Below are 24,722 nucleotides of genomic sequence, written 5' to 3' on the forward strand. Positions count from 1 at the left end.
CATATAAATCTCAAAACCCTTCTAATGTTACTACTTCTACCACATCAGATAAAAAATATTCAGTACCTAAGATCCTCTGGATATGCTAGACATATCAAACAAAAAACAAATAACAAAATGAAAGGAAAGAGGATAGCCTTCCAGTGCTACTATAGGCAGTCTTGTTGGCTTTGCTGACCCACACCATACAACCAGTAGCCTAGCTAATCCAGTGCACACAAGTAGTAGCAGAGATAACCCAGAGCACATGCATATAAACAACACAGGAGTTAAAATCTTGGCTTACTATAAAGTCAAGGACTTAAAAAAATCCTAACTGAATGCTTTACAGGTAATCCCCATTTATGTCTTGCGAAGCTTAATTTTGGTTAAAACAGGTAAGATGTTTGGGAACTGATTCAGTTATTATAGCACCTGATATAATAAATTTACTTGAGGTAAGTCATCTAAGAGCAATTAACCCATCCATCTCACTCCTTGAGCTATACATACAGTACAGAATAACCTTAATCAATAATAATGATGATTTGTATATTTATATAATCATTTCAAAGCTTTTAGTCCCTCAAAAGGAAAAATAACTCTAAATGTAAGTTGAGCTATTATAAAGATTTACACAAGTGACTGCTGAAACAACTGTGTCTTTCAAATTCTTTCAACAGTGACAAGTTCATAACAATATTTTCTTTCTGCAACAGCACGTGGATTTTTTTACCATTACCTGTTTTATATCAAGTATCATGATCTTTTGTTGAAAATTGTTTACCATCCTCACATTAAACTTACTCCTGTACAACAGATTTATTCATCCTTAAAGGAATAAAACTATCCTTAAAGGAATAAAACTAATATTAGTGCTTTAACATCCAAATAACTCAAGATGTGCGAATTGCCTAAGATACAGTGCATTCTTACAAATACCTCTGTTGTGAGCTTTTCATCATCATCTTGGGTATGTAATTTGCCTATCCCCCTTAACCAAATCCTAGGTATGTGTACCATTTTTCAGTATTCAATTAATACTGAATGGGGTGTAAGGAGTCTAAATTATGAAGCCCTGAACAGAAGAGTTAAAAGGGTGGTATAAATCAATTACAGGAAAGCCAAAGAGGATCTTGAAAGTAAAACAAACTAGAGTTTAATGGAGAATAACTAGCTATTTTGGAAGATGGATAGAGTAGAAGAGAGGTATGTGTATGCAGTGAAAGTATATTAGACAACTCTGGGAGGATATTTGTAAGAGATGGAGTGAGTACAAGTATTTTAAGGAGCTTATTGAAGGTGTCTTTCACCGCCACCACCACCACTGTCTTTAATTGTAACCCACTTGGCATGAGCAAAACATGATCCAACCATGGTCATCTAGAGTATAGAATAAGAAAGAAAAAATGAATCAAGGTCATGAGAAAAAAGAAGGTATCGTGATGGTCATTTCTATTGTGGCAGGTCTCCACACACAAGCTATAAGAAGCAGCAGCCAGACACAAGTCAAGAGGTCCAAGCCTTGGTGGCAAGAACATATACAGACAACTAACAAGAGCAGCGACCAAAAATATTCCTAAAGAAATGAGAGGGCAGCAACATCATGGCATATGGATATCGATGGTTGGGGAGACGAGATGCTTGGAAAATCAATATGAAACTCATGGCTGTTGATTCCACTATGGCTAATAAAGAGATACAAGAACCCAATTATGTGAGTAGTACTTCATACTGGGGCAAGTAAGACCTCTGTAAAGAAAAAATAAAGTACAGTTGTTGCTTCTGAGAAATTACAGCGTATTGTTATGTCAGACTTGTTTATGCTGTTGCTGGATTAAAGTGCAGAAGCTTGACTTTGAACAAATGGAAAAAAAAGGGCATTTTTAGCATTACTGAATTTTACCAGGTTTCTGCTTCCTCATTTGATACTGTATGGGTCTGAATTATGAGAAAGGATGTGTTCAGTTTGAGGAAAATCAACAACATAGAGGCAAAGAAAAATTAGCTTAGGTATGTACATGAGCATGTGAGTGGGTTGGGCCATTCCTCGTCTGTTTCCCTGCGTTACCTTGCTGATGCGGGAGACGGTGATTAAGTATGACAAATATATAAATGTAAAATGAAATCATCAGCCACCCTTGCACATACTGATGTTTCTTTTAAATGTTTTACAATACAGCTAAAGTACTGCCGACTTCATACAACAGAAGTAGAAAACAGTCATGTAAGCAACTTCATAACCATTTAAGACTAATATGGTGACTGGAAAATTTGAAATGGAAGCGTATAAGAAAATGTGGTTGCTAAAAGTAATTTTGCTAAATGAAGCTTTTTATAGGAACAGAATTACTATGTTCACTGGAGAATGTCCAAATAGCAATAAATGGATGTGCAGTAATTGGATAAGAAAACAGGAAGGACTCTGCTTCATAATTTTTTGCCACTTCCAATATATATCTATCTTAGGTCATTCAATCATAGCCCCTAAACTCACTTGTAGCTATTTCTTCCTACAGCAGATCCATCTGGGAATGAGGTAAAATCTTGATGATAACCACTGGTAATCACATCTGTCTCCTCTGGAGAACCATAGCTTATAACAAGTACAAATCCAGATGTTGTGAGCACACCCAGTTCATTTACTCCCACAATATCCCAAACTACATTAAAGGTACATGTTTTGAATCTTTTTTTTTTTTTTTTTTTTTTTTTTTTGCTTTGTCGGTCTCCCGCGTTTGCGAGGTAGCGCAAGGAATCAGACGAAAGAAATGGCCCAACCCACCCCCATACACATGTATATACATACGTACACACACGCAAATATACATACCTACACAGCTTTCCATGGTTTATCCCAGACGCTTCACATGCCCTGATTCAGTCCACTGACAGCACGTCAACCCCGGTATACCACATCGATCCAATTCACTCTATTCCTTGCCCTCCTTTCACCCTCCTGCATGTTCAGGCCCCGATCACACAAAATCTTTTTCACTCCATCTTTCCACCTCCAATTTGGTCTCCCACTTCTCGTTCCCTCCACCTCCGACACATATATCCTCTTGGTCAATCTTTCCTCACTCATTCTCTCCATGTGCCCAAACCATTTCAAAACACCCTCTTCTGCTCTCTCAACCACACTCTTTTTATTTCCACACATCTCTCTTACCCTTACGTTACTTACTTGATCAAACCACCTCACACCACACATTGTCCTCAAACATCTCATTTCCAGTACATCCATCCTCCTGCGCAGAACTCTATCCATAGCCCACGCCTCGCAACCATACAACATTGTTGGAACCACTATTCCTTCAAACATACCCATTTTTGCTTTCCGAGATAATGTTCTCGACTTACACACATTCTTCAAGGCTCCAGGATTTTCGCCCCCTCCCCCACCCTATGATCCACTTCCGCTTCCATGGTTCCATCCGCTGCCAGATCCACTCCCAGATATCTAAAAACTTTACTTTCTCCAGTTTTTCTCCATTCAAACTTACCTCCCAATTGACTTGACCCTCAACCCTACTGTACCTAATAACCTTGCTCTTATTCACATTTACTCTTAACTTTCTTCTTTCACACACTTTACCAAACTCAGTCACCAGCTTCTGCAGTTTCTCACATGAATCAGCCACCAGCACTGTATCATCAGCGAACAACAACTGACTCACTTCCCAAGCTCTCTCATCCCCAACAGACTTCATACTTGCCCCTCTTTCCAAAACTCTTGCATTCACCTCCCTAACAACCCCATCCACAAACAAATTAAACAACCATGGAGACATCACACACCCCTGCCGCAAACCTACATTCACTGAGAACCAATCACTTTCCTCTCTTCCTACACATACACATGCCTTACATCCTTGATAAAAACTTTTCACTGCTTCTAACAACTTGCCTCCCACACCATATATTCTTAATACCTTCCACAGAGCATCTCTATCAACTCTATCATATGCCTTCTCCAGATCCATAAATGCTACATACAAATCCATTTGCTTTTCTATCATCTGAAATTCCAAAAACCAAAAGCAAACTTCCTGGAATGCAGGTTTGTGCAGTCTGTGCTATTTGGCTGTGAATTTACTGTGACATTGTCAAAAAAAAGTTCCAGATACCTCTGTGGGTATCTGAGAAAATGATAAGCACACCTCTCATCAGTAGTAGTGAAAAAGTAAACTGCTGCAAAAGCTTGATTATGGTTTGTCTGTGAGGTGGGACCAACCCCCATACATGACTCAAAACACAGAAAGACAAGTTGTTAAAGTTCTATGCTGATAGTGATGGACAAAAATTAATGAAAAACAGGAAAATACTGCATGAGGCAAAAGATGATCTGGATAATGTGTTGAAAGAATGGATTTATCAGCAAAGGAGTGAACATATACCACTCAGTGGTATTTTGATCAAGAAACAAAATATATTGTGAAGAACTGAAGATGACTGGTTGGTTGCAGAAATTTAGTGTCAAGGTATAAAATAGTAATTGAAAATTTGTGATGATACTGCTCCTTCTGATTATGAGGCAGTGAAAAGCTACATTAATCAATTTGCAAAGATAATATTACATGAAAACCTCTCTTTCAAACATACTTATAATGTAGATGATACCTCATTGTTCTGGCACTACATCAGGTTCAGCTGGGTTAAGGGGCAGATTAGTTGGGGCGTGAGTTGGAATGGAGAGGTTTGAGGGACTGGAGTGTTTTAGATATGTAGGAGTGGATGTAGCAGCAAATGGAACCATGGAAGCAGAAGGGGCAGGGAAGGGGGCAAAGGTTCTAGGAGCACTGAAGAATGTTTGGAAAGACAGAACAGTATCTGGGAGGGCAAAAATGGATATGTTTGAAGGCATAGGAGTCCCAACAATATTGTATGGATGCGAGGCAAGGGCAATAGATAAGGCTGTGCAGAGGAGGGTGGATGTGTAGGAAACGAAACTTTTTTTTTTAATGTTATTTTGCTTTGTCGCTGTCTCCTGTATTAGCGAGGTAGCGCAAGGAAACAGACGAAATAATGGCCCAGCCCACCCACATACACATCCACACACGCAAATATACATACCTATACATCGCAACGTATACATATATATATATACACACACAGATATATACATATATACACATGTACATAATTCATACTGTCTGCCTTTATTCATTCCCATGAAATGTATGAGGACAGTATCTGGAGTGAGATGGTTTGATTGATTAAGCAATGAAATGGCAAGAATGATGTGCATGTGATGAGAATGAGTGAGGAAAGTTTGACAAACATGATATTTGTAACGAAAGTGGAGGGAGCAAGGAGAACAAGTTGGAGATGGAAGGATTGAATGAAAATCATTTTGAGTAGTTGGGGCCTGAACATGCAGGAAGGTGAAAGGCATGCATGGAATGCAGTGAATTGGAATGATGTGGTATACTGGAGTCGAAGTGCTGTCAGTGGACTGAACCACGGCATGTAAAGTGCGTCTGGGGTAAACCGTGGAAAGGTCTGTGGGGTTTGGTTGTGGATAAGAAGCTTTGGTTTTGGTGTATTACACATGACAGACAGAGAATGAATGTCAGAGGATGTGGCCTTTCTTCATCTGTTCCTGGCACTACCTTGCTAACCCATGAAAAGGCTGATTAGTTGGTACGATTAGTTGGTACCAACAGGGATGAAGGACAATAAAGACAGGCAGACTGTTCTTGGGTGTCCTAATGCAGCAGACACACACAAATGTAGACTTGCAATGTTCTGGAAGAGCTAATGTCCAAGCTTCTTTAAGGATGCATGAACAGTACCTACATATTATTATGTAAATAAGAAACCATGGAAAACCAAGGACTCATTTTTGGACTGGTTTTATTACCACTTTGCACCAGGGACATATACTCATTGTGGGAAAGCTGGACTTGAAGAAAACTGTAAGACTTTGTTGCTCTTAAACAAATGTTCAACATGTCCCTCTGTTGAGCTTACCAAGAATAATGTTTTTGCCACTAACTGTCCCCTGAATTTGACAAATGTAATTCAGCCATGTAAACAAGGCATTTTAAGGGCATTTAAAAGTATATATACAGACTATTTCTTGTACAGTTTGCTTGCTGCTGTGGAGAGGCCTGAGAGTGACAAGTCTCCAAAAGGAGTTTAGCATTAAAGACACCAGCAGCTAATACTTTGCTATAGGTAAAGGCACTCTTTCCATTGCTTGGCACAGTCTTTAGACTAAAACAATGTTCTGTGAAGATAATACACCAAATGAAGACCAGTGAAATGACAGTACCAAACCTTCTAAGTCATGCTTAGAGGAAGCAGATATTAAAGAGTTGGAAGTATTAAACACTAACAATGATGCTCCTGTTGTGCATTGTTTGGGAGAAAGCAGAAATGAATTTAAATCAAGATAAGCATAAGGATAGCAGTGATGAAGATGACATTGAGAACACTAGTGAGAAAGTTGCCCATAGATGCCAAGATGAAAATGTGATAGATTAATTGATGGGTTTGACCACTGTGCATTTATTAGTGGGCAAGAGATAATGACAGTTTATAATATTCTAATAAAAGAGAAAGTGCTCAGACATAAACCACTGTTACTGAGGCAGATGACATTGGAAGAAGACTTCAAAATGGCTGCCATACAAAGTGTTGCTTTGTCACTCGAAAATCCATTTCCTGGCCTATTATTTGCTTCAGATGTCCATCCTGATGATGTCAATGTCTATATTGATGAATCCTTACCCTTTCCTTCAAGCTTGTAAAGCCAGATGTAATCTCCTAAAGTTACTGACTGAATTCATCTTACATGTAAGCACAAAACATCAAGGCTGTTGTGTAAGTACGCTAATACCTGATTAGTGCTCAGGATGTGCTCCTGAAAAATAGAGTGCAAAGCAAAACCACTCTCTTTGGGGTCATAATACCACTACATACATGGAGATGCATTCTAAATGACAATATGTCTAACCTATGAGATATATACAGTATTATAAAATTTACTTTTACTTCAGCTTATGTATCTTTACTAATTAAATTTAATTACCTTCACTAATTAAAGATTATCAAATAAACAATGTACAATACAGTATCATGAATGACAATTGCTTGATGAAAAGTGACAACTATAGTAGAAAGAGTGAGAGGTAGTGTGCCAGTGAAATGCAGTGGGGGAGGGAACATTTAGGAAGAGATGATTGGCAGATCCTCTGCTACCATAAAAAGGAGTGATCTGGAAATCCAGACTCCAGTATTGATTCAGTGTTATTGGCAGAGCTCCACAGGTCTCTATGACCAATATCCTCTTCTTCCGATTAGCCAGAACATGGGCAACCTTTCTGACATCATGAGTACTTTCCATGCAAGTCGAGAATTTTGCATGCTTAGCTTCTACACGAGAATGCCAATTTTGTTTCTGAAATGAAAGAAAATTGCCAAAGCTGCATTGCATTCACTCCTGTTGTAAAAAATGGAGGGTTTGTTCTCAACTCAGTAGCCATAACATCTACATCTACTAAAGATATAAATCTTACACTCTTTTGTTGTTGTTATCCAGCTGCAGTACATAGTACGTTGTATGTGCTTTGGTGGTTTAACTGGACTCTGCCAGCTTAAGGTTACAACATAAGCGAAAGTCACCTTTAGTGAGGCTGTATCGTTGGGATTTCTGTCTCAGCCCATGGGAGTCCATGTTTTCCTGATACTGGATGTGGTGCAGCCTTGGGCTGCATGGGCCTTTAGAATGAGGTCCTAGGTAACATCAGGGTTCTTCCTTTGGAAGAAGTCCTGGGGTGATTATAAACAAATAAAAAACTATTTTGGTGCATGCTATATATACTTGCTGGTATTGCACATGTGTTCTCACACTTGTGAGATGTTTGCCATGGGTACATGGACTGCTAAAATAGTGCGGTGCTCATTAGTTGCCTTGAGTAGAAATAATGGCACTTTCTCACCAAGTTGTATTTATCTTGCTTTTACACTGGTTGCTTTATAATTCTTGTTATTATGCCAAAATTCAGACTAATATTTTGTGTACTGAAGTTGCAAAGGGAATGGGGGAATGTGCTTTTGTTCCAACCACTGCATGGGAAGGGTTTAACAAGGCTGGGACTTCAGGATGATATGCATGATATTTAGGAAATGTCTTTTGCTGACAAAGGAATTTTGTAGTAGGATAAAAAAATATGATCTCCGGAATAGCTTTTTTTTTATGTTGAAGGCTCTGGTCATGGACGAAAGTCCACATCAAGGCTGGGCCTTTATTAAAATATAGAGAAGTATGAAATGGAAAAAAGAAAAGACAAGGGAAAATATTTACAAATTTTGGAGGAAGTGAAAGACCTGTCTTTTGAAACATGTCAGATCATAGTTATTGGGAAAAACATGAAAGGGTAGAGAGTTCCATAGCTTTGATAAGTAGGGAAAGAAACAGGTATTAAAACGGCCCACCCTTGAGTTGCCAATGGCCACAAAATAATCATGTGATGCAGCAGCTTGCAGAGTATTGTGTGGTCTAGCAAGTGGTGGGGGAACACAAGCAGCCAGCTCTTGGGAGCAGACACCAAAGTAATACCTACAGAAATGGGAAAGTGAATCAACATTGCAATATGAGGCAAGGGGGTCAAGTTTGCAAGTTAGCCTGGGACAATTTATAAGTCAGATTGCTTTCAACTCAACTCCATCAAGTATGCATACAGGGCTAGGACCACCCCAAATGTGAGAGCAGTACTTCATACAAGGATGAATCAATCCTTTGTATAAAAAGAACAACTGTTAAAAAGTAGTTTCGAGGTTAAACAGGCAGAATTAGCTATTCCTCTAATGTGGGGTTTCCAAGAAAGAGTGGATGTGACAATAATACCAAGTAGGTTCATTGAGTCAAGAGTGGAATTAAAGAACTGTCAAAGCAAAGACAAAAGTTTTTTTTTTTTTTCATAAAGAGAGATGTAGAAATTGAGTCTTGGAGGCATTAAACTTAACATGATTTTGTGTACCCTACTGAGATATACTGGAATGGAATTTAAGCAAGCTTTCAAGGTGCCCACTAGACAAGGGATTTTAATGTACAGTGTCCCCAATTTAACTAGTAAATGCATTCCTAGAAAGTGCTGTTTTAAGGAAATCATATCTCCATACACCTCCATAAACTGAGATGGTTAAATTTTTTTCCCCAAATTACTTTAAAATTGCCACTAAATTTACTTACATGACATTTTGTAATGTTACTGTATTGTATCAGGTATAATGCAGCTTTATTATGGCTATAATACTGTAAAACACACAAAACATGCTATCTGCATATGAGCTAACATTCACCCAAACTTGTCCACAATACAGGTTGTACCTCTAATCTGGCACTATGTGGTCTGGTAACAACCATGATCTGGCATGTTTTGAATCTGCCACCATTAGTTATTAGTTTGTGGATCTGCCATTAGGGAGGTGCTGTTAGCAGTGCTAAGGTGCCAAAAATTTGTTTACACTGCAGCCGAACTAATTAACAGTCCTGTTAATACCTTATATATAGCTGTATTTTAGCCCTTCATGATGTCATCCAAGAGACCAATTGGTGCAAAAGATGGTGCTACTGCTAATAAGCATAAGCATAAATCATTATCTATGCTTGAAAAGGTGTAGTTACTGAAAAAATTACATGAAGGAACTGCTGTAAAGACTTTGTGCAAGTACTATGAGATCAAATTATCAACTGTGTTTGACGGGTCAATTGCTGTTTCTCAGCATTTTCTGTCTTCCGGCATTGGCCAGGTCCCAAGGTTGTATTCCTTATACCTTACATCTTTTACGTACCTCCTTCCAAAATAGTTTGTTATCCTCTTTTAAATTGTTTTATTTTTCTTCCATGATCATCTTTTGCTTTCTTTTTATTGGTGCTTATCATCCTTTTAACTTTTGGTTCATAACTAAAAATAAAATAGCAGTTACTTGAAACTGGTTCAGGTACAGTACTACCTTACCTGAATCAGCTACTTTAAAACAAAACTACAAAAAGTGGGACTACTTAAGACATGGAGAACCTTTATCTCTTCCTCCTCCAGACTAGGAGTAATTCAGACTTTCACGGCAAATTGGATGTTTAAGTCTTTATACGAAATTAAGGATTTATGTATATCCTCACCCAACTCAGATCTTAAAGAAAATTAAAGAGGTTTTTGTGACAATGCATAGCATGAATCCAACTCACTCTTTTTCCTGAGGCTAGAGAGACGAGAAAGAACTTGTTGTGTAAGGCTTCAGCAGGAAAACTGTAAAAGAAGGCATTAGACTGTAAATGATCAGTAATTATTCTCACGAACTATGTAAAAAGTTGAAAAGCTGGAGCTAAAGAATTTCTGAGGAAAAAAGTAAGTAGCAATTTTCAAGTCATAGGCATATCTCCATGTTCAGTAATCTGCGACTCCCTGCCGTCCATTCATTACTATTTTCTTTTATTTATACTTTGTCGCTATCTCCCGCGTTAGCAAGCTAGCGCAAGGAAACAGACAAAAGAATGGCCCAACCCACCCACATACACATGTATACACACACATGCCCACATACGCACATATACATACCTATACATATCAAGAATATATGGTGTGGGAGGCAAGTTGTTAGAAGCAGTGAAAAGTTTTTATCGAGGATGTAAGGCATGTGTACGTGTAGGAAGAGAGGAAAGTGATTGGTTCTCAGTGAATGTAGGTTTGCGGCAGGGGTGTGTGATGTCTCCATGGTTGTTTAATTTGTTTATGGATGGGGTTGTTAGGGAGGTAAATGCAAGAGTTTTGGAAAGAGGGGCAAGTATGAAGTCTGTTGGGGATGAGAGAGCTTGGGAAGTGAGTCAGTTGTTGTTCGCTGATGATACAGCGCTGGTGGCTGATTCATGTGAGAAACTGCAGAAGCTGGTGACTGAGTTTGGTAAAGTGTGTGGAAGAAGAAAGTTAAGAGTAAATGTGAATAAGAGCAAGGTTATTAGGTACAGTAGGGTTGAGGGTCAAGTCAATTGGGAGGTGAGTTTGAATGGAGAAAAACTGGAGGAAGTGAAGTGTTTTAGATATCTGGGAGTGGATATGGCAGCGGATGGAACCATGGAAGCGGAAGTGGATCATAGGGTGGGGGAGGGGGCGAAAATTCTGGGGGCCTTGAAGAATGTGTGGAAGTCGAGAACATTATCTCGGAAAGCAAAAATGGGTATGTTTGAAGGAATAGTGGTTCCAACAATGTTGTATGGTTGCGAGGCGTGGGCTATGGATAGAGTTGTGCGCAGGAGGATGGATGTGCTGGAAATGAGATGTTTGAGGACAATGTGTGGTGTGAGGTGGTTTGATCGAGTGAGTAACGTAAGGATAAGAGAGATGTGTGGAAATAAAAAGAGCGTGGTTGAGAGAGCAGAAGAGGGTGTTTTGAAGTGGTTTGGGCACATGGAGAGAATGAGTGAGGAAAGATTGACCAAGAGGATATATGTGTCGGAGGTGGAGGGAACGAGGAGAAGAGGGAGACCAAATTGGAGGTGGAAAGATGGAGTGAAAAAGATTTTGTGTGATCGGGGCCTGAACATGCAGGAGGGTGAAAGGAGGGCAAGGAATAGAGTGAATTGGAGCGATGTGGTATACCGGGGTTGACGTGCTGTCAGTGGATTGAATCAAGGCATGTGAAGCGTCTGGGGTAAACCATGGAAAGCTGTGTAGGTATGTATATTTGCGTGAGTGGACGTATGTATATACATGTGTATGGGGGGGGGTTGGGCCATTTCTTTCGTCTGTTTCCTTGCGCTACCTCGCAAACGCGGGAGACAGCGACAAAGTATAATAAAAAAAAAAAATAAAACATATCAATGTATACATACATATACATACACAGAAATATACATACATACACATGTACCTATTCATACTTGCTGCTCTCATCCATTCCTGTTGCCATCCCGCCACACGTGAAATGGCACCCCCCCACGTGCATGCGTGCGAGGTATCACTAGAAAAAATCAACAAAGGCCACATTCGTTCATGCTCAGTCTCTAGCTGTCATGTGTAATGCACCGAAACCACAGCTCCCTTTCCACATCTAGGCCCCACAAAACTTTCCACTGACAGCACGTCGACACTGGTATACCACATTGTTCCAATTCACTCTATTCCTTGCACACCTTTCACCCTCCTGCATGTACAGGCCCCGATCACTCAAAATCTTTTTCACTTCATCCTTCCACCTCCAATTTGGTTGCCCACTCCTCGTTCCCTCCACCTCCGGCACATATGTCCTCTTTGTCAATCTTTCCTCACTCTTTCTCTCCATGCGACCAAACTATTTCAATACACCCTCTTCTGCTCTCTCAACCACACTTTTTTTATTACCACACATCTCTCTTACCCTTTCATTATTTACTCAATCAAATCATTCATTACTATCTTATTAAAACAATGAAAAACCAAATTTTGGTTTGCAATGAATATTGATAGATCTGTTTATACCATGACCGTTATTGCTCATTTATTATAATTTCGTTTGTCGGAAGTTATAATAGTCACTATGTCCACATCATAATAGAAAACACTAAATTTACTCAAAGAGTTGGCAGACTTAACACAAAAGCTTAATTCCAACTGGATCTTAGTTAAGCACCTTACATGACAGTGACTTTTGTGAGACTGGCATGTGTGTTGGCCAAGTAAGAGGAGTTTTGGTATTGTGTGATGTGGTTATGATTCAACTAATAAATAAAGCTTTTTTTTCAGCAGAATTTTCAGACAACCCTCAGAACACATTACAAATACAGTTTTGCATGCATAAACAGTGACTATTAAAGCATTGGCTTAAAGAAAAATGCTTCTCCACTATTCTTCTGATGACTGGATTAATTAAGCCTAATTGACAGATAAAAGACTAAGAAGTAGTGCTGGAAGTCTTTAGTTATGGAGACTATTGCTGTGGCGGCCCCCTTGAGGGAATTCCAGTTGGAACAGGTGTCAGAGATATAGATATATGAATTTGTTTACCAACAAACAATACAGGTGATGTTTTGAGAGTAAATTCTTGAATCTTTACATTCATTAGTACTTGCATGTATTGTTCCAAGTTACAGCAGAACACTTATCTAAATAAGGAAAAAAAGAAATTGATGATGCCCTTAACGCATCTAAATATCAAGTCTGTTTGGCCACAGTTGTGGCATATCAGAACATGTTCAAATGCACTACCATAATGATAAAAGCAGCTGGGTACTGTGTTAAATACCATTTTACTAAATCCAAATTTTAGGAAATGTTAACAATGGATAATGTAGCAGACCTTAGGATGTGGAGCTCTGACCAAAAGAGGTACGAAATCTACATGTTGATCATTCCATACAACATTGCACCCACATCAGGATAATCATACTAAGGTTAAGCATCTACTAACTGGTGCTAATCAGCTACTAAACTAAATTCAGGATCAAAGTTTAGAAATATAAGGAATGAAGATGAGGAGATGGGTACATCTCATAGAAATCATTAAGCAGTTGCTAATAAGTGCATAATAGCTTGGCTTTCCTCTCTTAGTAGTGAAGACTTTCATGACTATATGTCATCATACTGTAATTCATGCCAAAATTGGTTTCACCTAAAGTCTTGTTTAAATGCAGTTTTCAGAAAAATGCTTTTTTTTTTTTTTTTAAATTTCTATAAAATGTCTACAATGTAAACTATGTTCAAGCAGTATATTATGCAAAATATCCTGACTATTCTCTTTTTATGTAGGAGGTTCAATCCGACCGTAGTACACTCACGCTAGGCCTCAACTGCAATGAGTATGAAAATAATTTAGAAGGAGAAGTAAGAAGAGGACAAATCTTTAAAAATTCTGGATGAGGTAGTAAATTGGCCTTTTAAAAAGAGGCAGGTAATTGTCGACTGGAAAGATGTGGAGTAAATGGTAGAAACTATGAAACTATAAGAGAAGAACCAACACCAAGCATGAGAAAGTGGGTCAAGTTATGAGGTCAGACTGAGAGAGCTGGTATACTGCTTTGGCCTTGACTTTTTCTTGTACAAAGAACTAGAACCTCCCTAAATGTAAGAGCAGTACTCCATATGCATACAAGAAAAGATCAATCTTTTGTATAAATCAGAGCAACTGTTCATAAGAAAAGAATTTACATTACCTAAATAGTAATCTAGTTTCTGAAAGCAGACTTTGCTATTTGTGTGGTGTGGGGATTCTATGAAAGGTTAGATGTTACAGAGATACCAAGAAAGTTTACTGTCTTCAGTGGTGGGATTACAGACCCATCAAGAGAGATGGGAAAGTTGCCACAGGTTTTTTAAAGAGTGACTGGCAGTACTCCATATGCATACAAGAAAAGATCAATCTTTTATATAAATCAGAGCAACTGTTCATAAGAAAAGAATTTACATTACCTAAATAGTAATCTAGTTTCTGAAAGCAGACTTTGCTATTTGTGTGGTGTGGGGATTCTATGAAAGGTTAGATGTTACAGAGATACCAAGAAAGTTTACTGTCTTCAGTGGTGGGATTACAGACCCATCAAGAGAGATGGGAAAGTTGCCACAGGTTTTTTAAAGGGTGACTGGCAGAAACTGGATTTTGGAGGCATACAACCTAACAGGTTTCATCTGGCCCAAGAGAAAATTCCTGTTCAAGTCTGAGTCTACACTGGATGTTGTGACAAGATCAAGCAAGATAAGATGGAGCAAATTTGAAGGCAGTGGAAGAAAGCAGAGTTGAGTTGTAAGCATATGAAATTATTGATAAGAAGGAAGTTTGTAGAAGATAGAACAGTTACCTGAGGGACAATCCTCTTGGTGACGAGAGGCAAAAGCTTATCCGTCAACATTTACAGAGACAGATTGGAGAGATGATGCTGGATATGAGGAATCAAAGTGAAGGAAAGCCAAATATGGGTAGCTTAGAGGTGATAACCCAATGCCATACCCAGTTGAAAGCTTTATTTATATCAAGGGTTGCAGAAGGTAGTCTTAAAAGTTTATCAGAGATGACCAAATTTTAGTAGGATGGGAAAGGATATCACGGACAGATTTTGCCTTATAAAAGGTGATTAGAGAGAAGACTGCAGAATTTTAAATGTTATTTCAAACTTACTGCATTGTCTTCAAAATCTTAAGACAGTTCAAGCTATACAAAATCATGCTACCATTTCGAAACCTAATTATGTGCAGTTCTAAATTCACCCAATATACCCTAAGGTGTCACATGTTCTCGTTGAAAGTTTCAATATGGTATGTGTCAAATTTGTAGTGTTGCTTCTTAAGGCTTATTTGTTTGGTTAATGTTTATCTAATAAATGTATTTGACGACTACACAGGAGTTGGAAAATTTATCTCAAATCAAAACCAGCATATCTACAAGTGTTCTCATTCCTAAAACATTCCTAAAATATGGTTTTCAGTAAATATGTACTTATAGGTACCCTAAACTAAGTTAGAATACCAATTACTTTGTCATGCTATGGTAATGCACTAGCGTAGAATACATTACAATTGGATGAGTGTGAGATGGAGCATTTCTGTTCTATACTACAATAATAAGCAAACAGTGGGAAAGGCTATCCAGATAAAGCAAAATGTGAGGTTTATTTTATGTAAAACTTAGGCAAACTTGTCTAAAATTCAACAGAATCTAAGAAAACTTCTCCAAACTTATCCTAGCTGCCAAAATTTAACTTACTTTTGGTGTTATTCAGAAAAATGTGTGATTGCTTTAGTCTCATGATTATTAAATGTATGTTGCAGGGAGAGAGTTTACACTCATGCAACCTTCTCTTATCCTTATGTACTATGTCTTTACTGCTATTTATGCACACACACACACACACACACACACACACACACACACTAGCCTACTGTATTTACACATGTGTGTGCACACAAAAACACATTCCAGCACATAAATCTGTTCCAGCAAACATTCTTTACCATGTGGCAAGATGCAGCAAATAATATTACCTTTGGTATTTTTCAAATGCACGAATGAAAATAAAGGAAATCTTGGCTGCTTGGGAAGTTAGGTTAGGCTTTCATAGGTTCTGTTGATTTCTATGAATATTTCATCCACATTTACGTTTAATTCACCCCGCCCCATATTTTCCCCGATCATCACGGCCTTCCCTGCTAACACCTTGTTTGTCATCACAGGATAAAAATGAACTTCCACATAGTACTACCTTAGTCTTATTTACTACCACTGCAAAACAAACTCAGTGATATTCTGAAGTTAACTTTGCTGTGCCAAACAACATAAGTACTGATTTTCACCAATACAAGTAAAAATAATCATGCACTGTTGAACTACCTTAGCAACACTATGATAAACAAAAGAAATACTTTTATTGAAAAGTGACTTAAAAGAGATTTGGAAGGCTTACTATAAACTAAATCCCACATCTGCAAGTGTTCTACTAAGCATTAAAATTTTTCTTATAAGACTTTCAACTCAAATAGGTAATAACAGGCCTGATAAAATATGCACTCATAAAACTGTGAAAAGATTTGAATTATGGAACAGGACTTGTACTTTTTAAGTTTTTAAAAAGTAAAACACGTACAAATTTGTCACAAAAATGTATTTTCTTATTAGCAGTACAGTAACAACTACATTACAAACATAACTGAAAAAAATTGCATAAATCAGTGATAAAAATACCACAAAATTATGCCAGCATTTTGAATATCAATGTAATATTATGGCAATATTCCCATAATAGAGATTCAAGAGTACAATTAATTCTTCATTTCTAATTTCTTCAAATTCTATATGCTTACACACTTGCACTTTCTTCATATTATATACCTAAAACATGAACAACTTCATGTTCTAATACACTTCTGAAAAGTGTACACTTCTGTTATGTTTAAGAAAAAATTCTCATATATTTAAGTTACAAGAGGATTCTTTTCATACTTGACCACTATTTCATGCATTAGTGAGGTAGCATTAGTAAGCTGACAGGGAAAGGCCCATCCACTCATACACACACACACACACACACATATATACTCATGTAAACATTCATACTTCCTGACACCACCCAGCCCCACAGGAAACAGGACAAAATGCATGAAAGAAAAAAATTACATATACATTCTCTTCTTCCCCACATACAATTGCTGCCTCCCAGGAAAGGTAGACAAAGAGGATATATGTGTCAGAGCTGAAGGGAACAAGGAGAAGCAGGAAACCAAATTAGAGGTAGAAGGATGGAATGAAAAAGATTTTGAGTAATCGAGGCCTGAATATGCAGAAGGGGGAGAGGTATGCAAGGAATAGAGTGAATTGGAATGATGTAGTATACTGGGGTCGACGTGCTGTCATTGGACTGAACCAAGGCAAGTGAAATGTCTGGGGTAAACCATAAAAAGGTCTGTGGGGCCTGGAGGGGGAGTTGTGGTTTTGGTGCTTTACACATGACAGCTAGAGACTGAGTGTGAACAAATGTGCCCTTTTTTGTATGTTTTCCTGACACTACCTTGCTGATGCAGGGAATGGTGATGCTGTTTCCTGTGGGGCGAGGTGGCGCTGGGAATGGATGAAGGCAAGCGAGTATATGTACGTTTCTATATATGTATATGGCTGTGTATGTGTATGCATATGTATGTTGCATATGTATGTGTATGAGCATGTATATATGTATGTGTGTATATGGGTGGGAAGGTCTTTCTTCGTCTGTTTCCTGGTGCTACCTAGCTGGTGCAGAAAGCAGCAGTCAAGTATCATAAAAATGAAAGTACAAAAATACAGTGCACATGAACGTGCTTTTTCATGGAACACATAATACCCTCCAACAGCCAGGATTCTAACCTATGACCTTTTGCGTGGTTGTTGGGAGCGCTAACCTGATGGGATTTGATTGGTGTAGACCCCGACTTGCACACAAAAGGTTCTTACACGCCTCCCTTACATCCACCATTCCAGGCATTCTTCCACCATTTCTCTCCCTCCAGTACTCTTCCACTCTATTTCCCCCCCATGTCACAGGTGATCTTTTCAAACCATCCTTTTCAATCATACCATCATACACTTTCCTTGTAAACTCCTCATTTGCATTCTTTTCACGTGCCCAAACCACCTCAGAGTATTACGTTTCGCCACTCTACCACTCAACAATTCATTCCCTTTGCATTTCCTGCTGTCCCAAATCTCATACATCGCCCTCAGTTCTTTCTTCATTCCACCGAGTCAGAGCACATGCTCCTCTCAAATAGCTCATATCCACAGTTTGGATTCTTGTCCTCTGGGACTCATTTCATGTCCATGTTTTGGCTGCATAGGTCAGGATTGGGAGTACTATGTTGTCTCTTAATCCCTTATTCAATTCCATATTTACAACTCTATCCCTCATTAAATTATTACAGGAACCTTTGGCTCTTCTACCTTGTACTGCTCTCTTCCTTATCTCTCATTCCATATCACCAAACTTGTGGAAGGTAGCTCCTAAATACTCTAATTCGTTCACATTTTCCAGTTTTTCTCCCCCCCCCCATATCTATAACAGTTTAGTACACTTTCTTCTTTCACTATAGGATTTTGAAAAATCTATACTTTCATTCTGTTTCCTTTCAAACACCATTACATTACATTCACTCACATTTTCCTTCAATTACCTACACTTACACACAACATAAAGCACACTTACAACCTTCTGCAACTCCACTCTCAGCAAACAAAATATCATCCACAAACAGGCTTGTCACTAGCCATCTTACCTCACTACCACACTCCATCTCTGTACCCACTTTCCCTTGTTTTGCTCTCACCTCTCTTATTACTCCATCCACATATATGTTAAAAAGCCATAGTGACATCACACAGCCCTGCCTCACATGCATACTAAATTTTCCATCCACTCTTACACATGCATTTGCTACTATATAGAAGGTTTTCACACCAATCCAACAGCTGTTCCCTTACCACATTTATCTTTAACACATCCCATAAAGCATTCAACTTGACTCATATACTTTCTCCAGGTCCATACAAGCTGCATTGAGGTCTTACCCTTTTCTAGATACTTTTCAATAGTCATTTGCACCACAAAAATCTGATCCACATATCTCCTAGCTTTCCTAAAACCCTCTTCACTCCTCACTTATTCTGCATTCAGTCACTTCCATCACTCTATCAATCAACAATCTGGCATATACTTTTCTTGGGATACTTAACAGCCTTATTCCCCTGTAATTGCTACATACATCCTTAGCACCATTTCCTTTGAATAAAGAAACAATGATAGCTTTCAACTCAATTCTCAGGCAAAACCTTCTATTTCCATGCTAAATTCCACTTCAAATTACACATATGTTCTCCGCCATACTTCAGCCATAATCTCATCTACTGCAGGCGATTTTCCTGCCTACAAACCTATTATTGTCCTTTTTACTTCCTTCTTGCTATACATCCATCCACTTCTATCCTTTTCCTTCCATCCTCCATACCCATGCATGTAACAACTGCCGCCTCACATTGTCCCACATTCATCAGCTCTTCTAAATGCTCTTTCCATCTTCCTTATATTATATCATGTATATATATATATATATATATATATATATATGTATATATATATATTTATATTTATATATTCATTTTGCTTTGTCGCTGTCTCCCGCGTTTGCGAGGTAGCGCAAGGAAACAGACGAAAGAAATGGCCCAACCCACCCCCATACACAATGTATACACACACACGTCCACACACGCAAATATACATACCTATACATCTCAATGTACACATATATTTTTTTTTTTTTTATTATACTTTGTCGCTGTCTCCCGCGTTTGCGAGGTAGCGCAAGGAAACAGATGAAAGAAATGGCCCAACCCCCCCCCCATACACATGTATATACATACGTCCACACACGCAAATATACATACCTACACAGCTTTCCATGGTTTACCCCAGACGCTTCACATGCCTTGATTCAATCCACTGACAGCACGTCAACCCCGGTATACCACATCGCTCCAATTCACTCTATTCCTTGCCCTCCTTTCACCCTCCTGCATGTTCAGGCCCCGATCACACAAAATCTTTTTCACTCCATCTTTACACCTCCAATTTGGTCTCCCTCTTCTCCTCGTTCCCTCCACCTCCGACACATATATCCTCTTGGTCAATCTTTCCTCACTCATTCTCTCCATGTGCCCAAACCACTTCAAAACACCCTCTTCTGCTCTCTCAACCACGCTCTTTTTATTTCCACACATCTCTCTTACCCTTACGTTACTCACTCGATCAAACCACCTCACACCACACATTGTCCTCAAACATATATGTATATATATATATATATATATATATATATATATATATATATATATATATATTCCATATATATATATATATATATATATATATATATATATATATCCCTGGGGATAGGGGATTAAGAATACTTCCCACGTATTCCCTGCGTGTCGTAGAAGGCGACTAAAAGGGGAGGGAGCGGGGGGCTGGAAATCCTCCCCTCTCGTTTTTTTTTTTTTAATTTTCCAAAAGAAGGAACAGCGAATTGGGCCAGGTGAGGGTATTCCCTCAAAGGCCCAGTCCTCTGTTCTTAATGCTACCTCGCTAACGCGGGAAATGGCAAATAGTTTAAAAGAAAAGAAAGAAAGATATATATATATATATATATATATATATATATATATATATATATATATATATATATATATATATACATATATATATACATATATATACACATATATATATATATATATATATATATATATATATATATATATATATATATATATATATATATATATATGGATTTGTATGTAGCATTTATGGATCTGGAGAAGGCATATGATAGAGTTGATAAGAGATGCTCTGTGGAAGGTATTAAGAATATATGGTGTGGGAGGCAAGTTGTTAGAAGCAGTGAAAAGTTTTTATCGAGGATGTAAGGCATGTGTACGTGTAGGAAGAGAGGAAAGTGATTGGTTCTCAGTGAATGTAGGTTTGCGGCAGGGGTGTGTGATGTCTCCATGGTTGTTTAATTTGTTTATGGATGGGGTTGTTAGGGAGGTGAATGCAAGAGTTCTGGAAAGAGGGGCAAGTATGAAGTCTGTTGTGGATGAGAGAGCTTGGGAAGTGAGTCAGTTGTTGTTCGCTGATGATACAGCGCTGGTGGCTGATTCATGTGAGAAACTGCAGAAGCTGGTGACTGAGTGTGGTAAACTGTGTGAAAGAAGAAAGTTATGAGTAAATGTGAATAAGAGCAAGGTTATTAGATACAGTAGGGTTGAGGGTCATGTCAGTTGGGAGGTAAGTTTGAATGGAGAAAAACTGGAGGAAGTAAAGTGTTTTAGATATCTGGGAGTGGATTTGGCAGCGGATGGAACCATGGAAGCGGAAGTGAATCATAGGGTGGGGGAGGGGGCGAAAATCCTGGGAGCCTTAAAGAATGTGTGGAAGTCGAGAAAATTATCTCGGAAAGCAAAAATGGGTATGTTTGAAGGAATAGTGGTTCCAACAATGTTGTATGGTTGCAAGGCGTGGGCTATGGATAGAGTTGTGCGCAGGAGGGTGGATGTGCTGGAAATGAGATGTTTGAGGACAATGTGTGGTGTGAGGTGGTTTGATCGAATAAGTAATGTAAGGGTAAGAGAGATGTGTGGAAATAAAAAGAGCGTGGTTGAGAGAGCAGAAGAGGGTGTTTTGAAATGGTTTGGGCACATGGAGAGAATGAGTGAGGAAAGATTGACCAAGAGGATATATGTGTCGGAGGTGGAGGGAACGAGGAGCAGTGGGAGACCAAATTGGAGGTGGAAAGATGGAGTGAAAAAGATTTTGTGTGATCGGGGGCTGAACATGCAGGAGGGTGAAAGGAGGGCAAGGAATAGAGTGAATTGGATCGGTGTGGTATACCGGGGTTGACGTGTGGACGTGTGTGTGTATACGTTTGTGTATGGGGGTGGGTTGGGCCATTTCTTTCGTCTGTTTCCTTGCGCTACCTCGCAAACGCGGGAGACAGCGACAAAGCAAAATAAAAAAATAAATATATATTTATTCATTTATTTTGCTTTGTCGCTGTCTCCTGCGTTTTCGAGGTAGCGCAAGGAAACAGACGAAAGAAATGGCCCAACCCACCCCCATACACAATGTATACATACACACATCCACACACGCATATATACATACCTATACATCTCAATGTACACATATATATACATACACAGACACATACATATATACCATGCACACAATTCACACTGTCTGCCCCCATTCACTCCCATCGCCACCTCGCCACACATGGAATACCTTCCCCCTCCCCCCCTCGTGTGTGCGAGGTAGCACTATGAAAAGACAACAAAGGCCCCATTCGTTCACACTCAGTCTCTAGCTGCCACGCAATAATGCCCGAAACCACAGCTCCCTTTCCACATCCAGGCCCCACACAACTTTCCATGGTTTACCCCAGACGCTTCACATGCCCTGATTCAATCCACTGACAGCACGTCAACCCCGGTATACCACATCGATCCAATTCAGTCTATTCCTTGCCCTCCTTTCACCCTCCTGCATGTTCAGGCCCTGATCACACAAAATCTTTTTCACTCCATCTTTCCACCTCCAATTTGGTCTCCCACTTCTCGTTCCCTCCACCTCCGACACATATATCCTCTTGGTCAATCTTTCCTCACTCATTCTCTCCATGTGCCCAAACCATTTCAAAACACCCTCTTCTGCCCTCTCAACCACGCTCTTTTTATTTCCACACATCTCTCTTACCCTTACATTACTTACTCGATCAAACCACCTTACACCACACATTGTCCTCAAACATCTCATTTCCAGCACATCCACCCTCCTGCGCACAACTCTATCCATAGCCCATGCCTCGCAACCATACAACATTGTTGGAACCACTATTCCTTCAAACATACCCATTTTTGCTTTCCGAGATAATGTTCTCGACTTCCACACATTCTTCAAGGCTCCCAGGATTTTCGCCCCCTCACCCACCCTATGATTCACTTCCGCTTCCATGGTTCCATCCGCTGCCAGATCCACTCCCAGATATCTAAAACACTTTACTTCCTAAAGTTTTTCTCCATTCAAACTTACCTCCCAATTGACTTGACCCTCAACCCTACTATACCTAATAACCTTGCTCTTATTCACATTTACTCTTAACTTTCTTCTTTCACATGCTTTACCAAACTCAGTCACCAGCTTCTGCAGTTTCTCACATGAATCAGCCACCAGTGCTGTATCATCAGCAAACAACAACTGACTCACTTCCCAAGCTCTCTCATCCACAACAGACTTCATACTTGCCCCTCTTTCCAAAACTCTTGCATTCACCTCCTTAACAACCCCATCCATAAACAAAGTAAACAACCATGGAGACATCACACACCCCTGCTGCAAACCTACATTCACTGAGAACCAATCACTTTCCTCTCTTCCCACAGTTACACATGCCTTACATCCTCGATAAAAACTTTTCACTGCTTCTAACAACTTGCCTCCCACACCATATATTCTTAATACCTTCCACAGAGCATCTCTATCAACTCTATCATATGCCTTCTCCAGATCCATAAATGCTACATACAAATCCATTTGCTTTTCTAAGTATTTCTCACATACATTCTTCAAAGCAAACACCTGATCCACACATCCTCTACCACTTCTGAAACCACACTGCTCTTCCCCATCTGATGCTCTGTACATGCCTTCACCCTATCAATCAATACCCTCCCATATAATTTACCAGGAATACTCAACAAACTTATACCTCTGTAATTTGACCACTCACTCTTATCCCCTTTGCCTTTGTACAATGGCACTATGCACGCGTTCCGCCAATCCTCAGGCACCTCACCATGAGTCATACATACATTAAATAACCTTACCAACCAGTCAACAATACAGTCACCCCCTTTTTTAATAGATTCCACTGCAATACCATCCAAACCTGCTGCCTTGCCAGCTTTCATCTTCCGCAAAGCTTTTACTACCTCTTCTCTGTTTACCAAATCATTTTCCCTAACCCTCTCACTTTGCACACCACCTCGACCAAGACATCCTATATCTGCCACTCTATCATCAAACACATTCAACAAACCCTCAAAATACTCACTCCACCTCCTCACATCACCACTACTTGTTATCACCTCCCCATTAGCGCCCTTCACTGAAGTTCCCATTTGCTCCCTTGTCTTACGCACTTTATTTACCTCCTTCCAGAACATCTTTTTATTCTCCCTAAAATTTAAAGATACTCTCTCACCGCAACTCTCATTTGCCCTCTTTTTCACCTCTTGCACCTTTCTCTTGACCTCCTGTCTCTTTCTTTTATACATCTCCCACTCAATTGCATTTTTTCCCTGCAAAAATCGTCCAAATGCCTCTCTCTTCTCTTTCACTAATAATCTTACTTCTTCATCCCACCACTCACTACCCTTTCTAATCAACCCACCTCCCACGCTTCTCATGCCACAAGCATCTTTTGCGCACTCCATCACTGATTCCCTAAATACATCCCATTCCTCCCCCACTCCCCTTACTTCCATTGTTCTCACCTTTTTCCATTCTGTACTCAGTCTCTCCTGGTACTTCCTCACACAAGTCTCCTTCCCAAGCTCACTTACTCTCACCACCCTCTTCACCCCAACATTCACTCTTCTTTTCTGAAAACCTATACAAATCTTCACCTTAGCCTCCACAAGATAATGATCAGACATCCCTCCAGTTGCACCTCTCAGCACATTAACATCCAAAA

General features: G+C 39.2%; 1 protein-coding gene across 5 annotated transcripts in view; it reads right to left on the reverse strand.

Annotated features, from left to right (window-relative positions):
• Positions 1 to 24,722, reverse strand: part of LOC139759050 (uncharacterized) — a 176,247-nt gene that overhangs the window by 124,665 nt on the left and 26,860 nt on the right. For 3 of the 5 annotated variants that reach the window (XM_071680962.1, XM_071680964.1, XM_071680958.1), the window contains exon 2: positions 10,178 to 10,238. The exons of the other annotated variants lie outside the window; for them this stretch is intronic. Coding sequence is in view for 2 of the 3 variants with exons in the window: in XM_071680964.1 (XP_071537065.1) it covers positions 10,178 to 10,238 (61 nt within the window). In the remaining variant the exon portion in view is untranslated. The remainder of the gene's footprint in view (positions 1 to 10,177; positions 10,239 to 24,722) is intronic. 5 annotated transcript variants of the gene reach the window in all.

This window comes from Panulirus ornatus, chromosome 32, assembly GCF_036320965.1.
Source record: "Panulirus ornatus isolate Po-2019 chromosome 32, ASM3632096v1, whole genome shotgun sequence".
NCBI classification, from domain to species: Eukaryota; Metazoa; Arthropoda; class Malacostraca; order Decapoda; family Palinuridae; genus Panulirus; species Panulirus ornatus.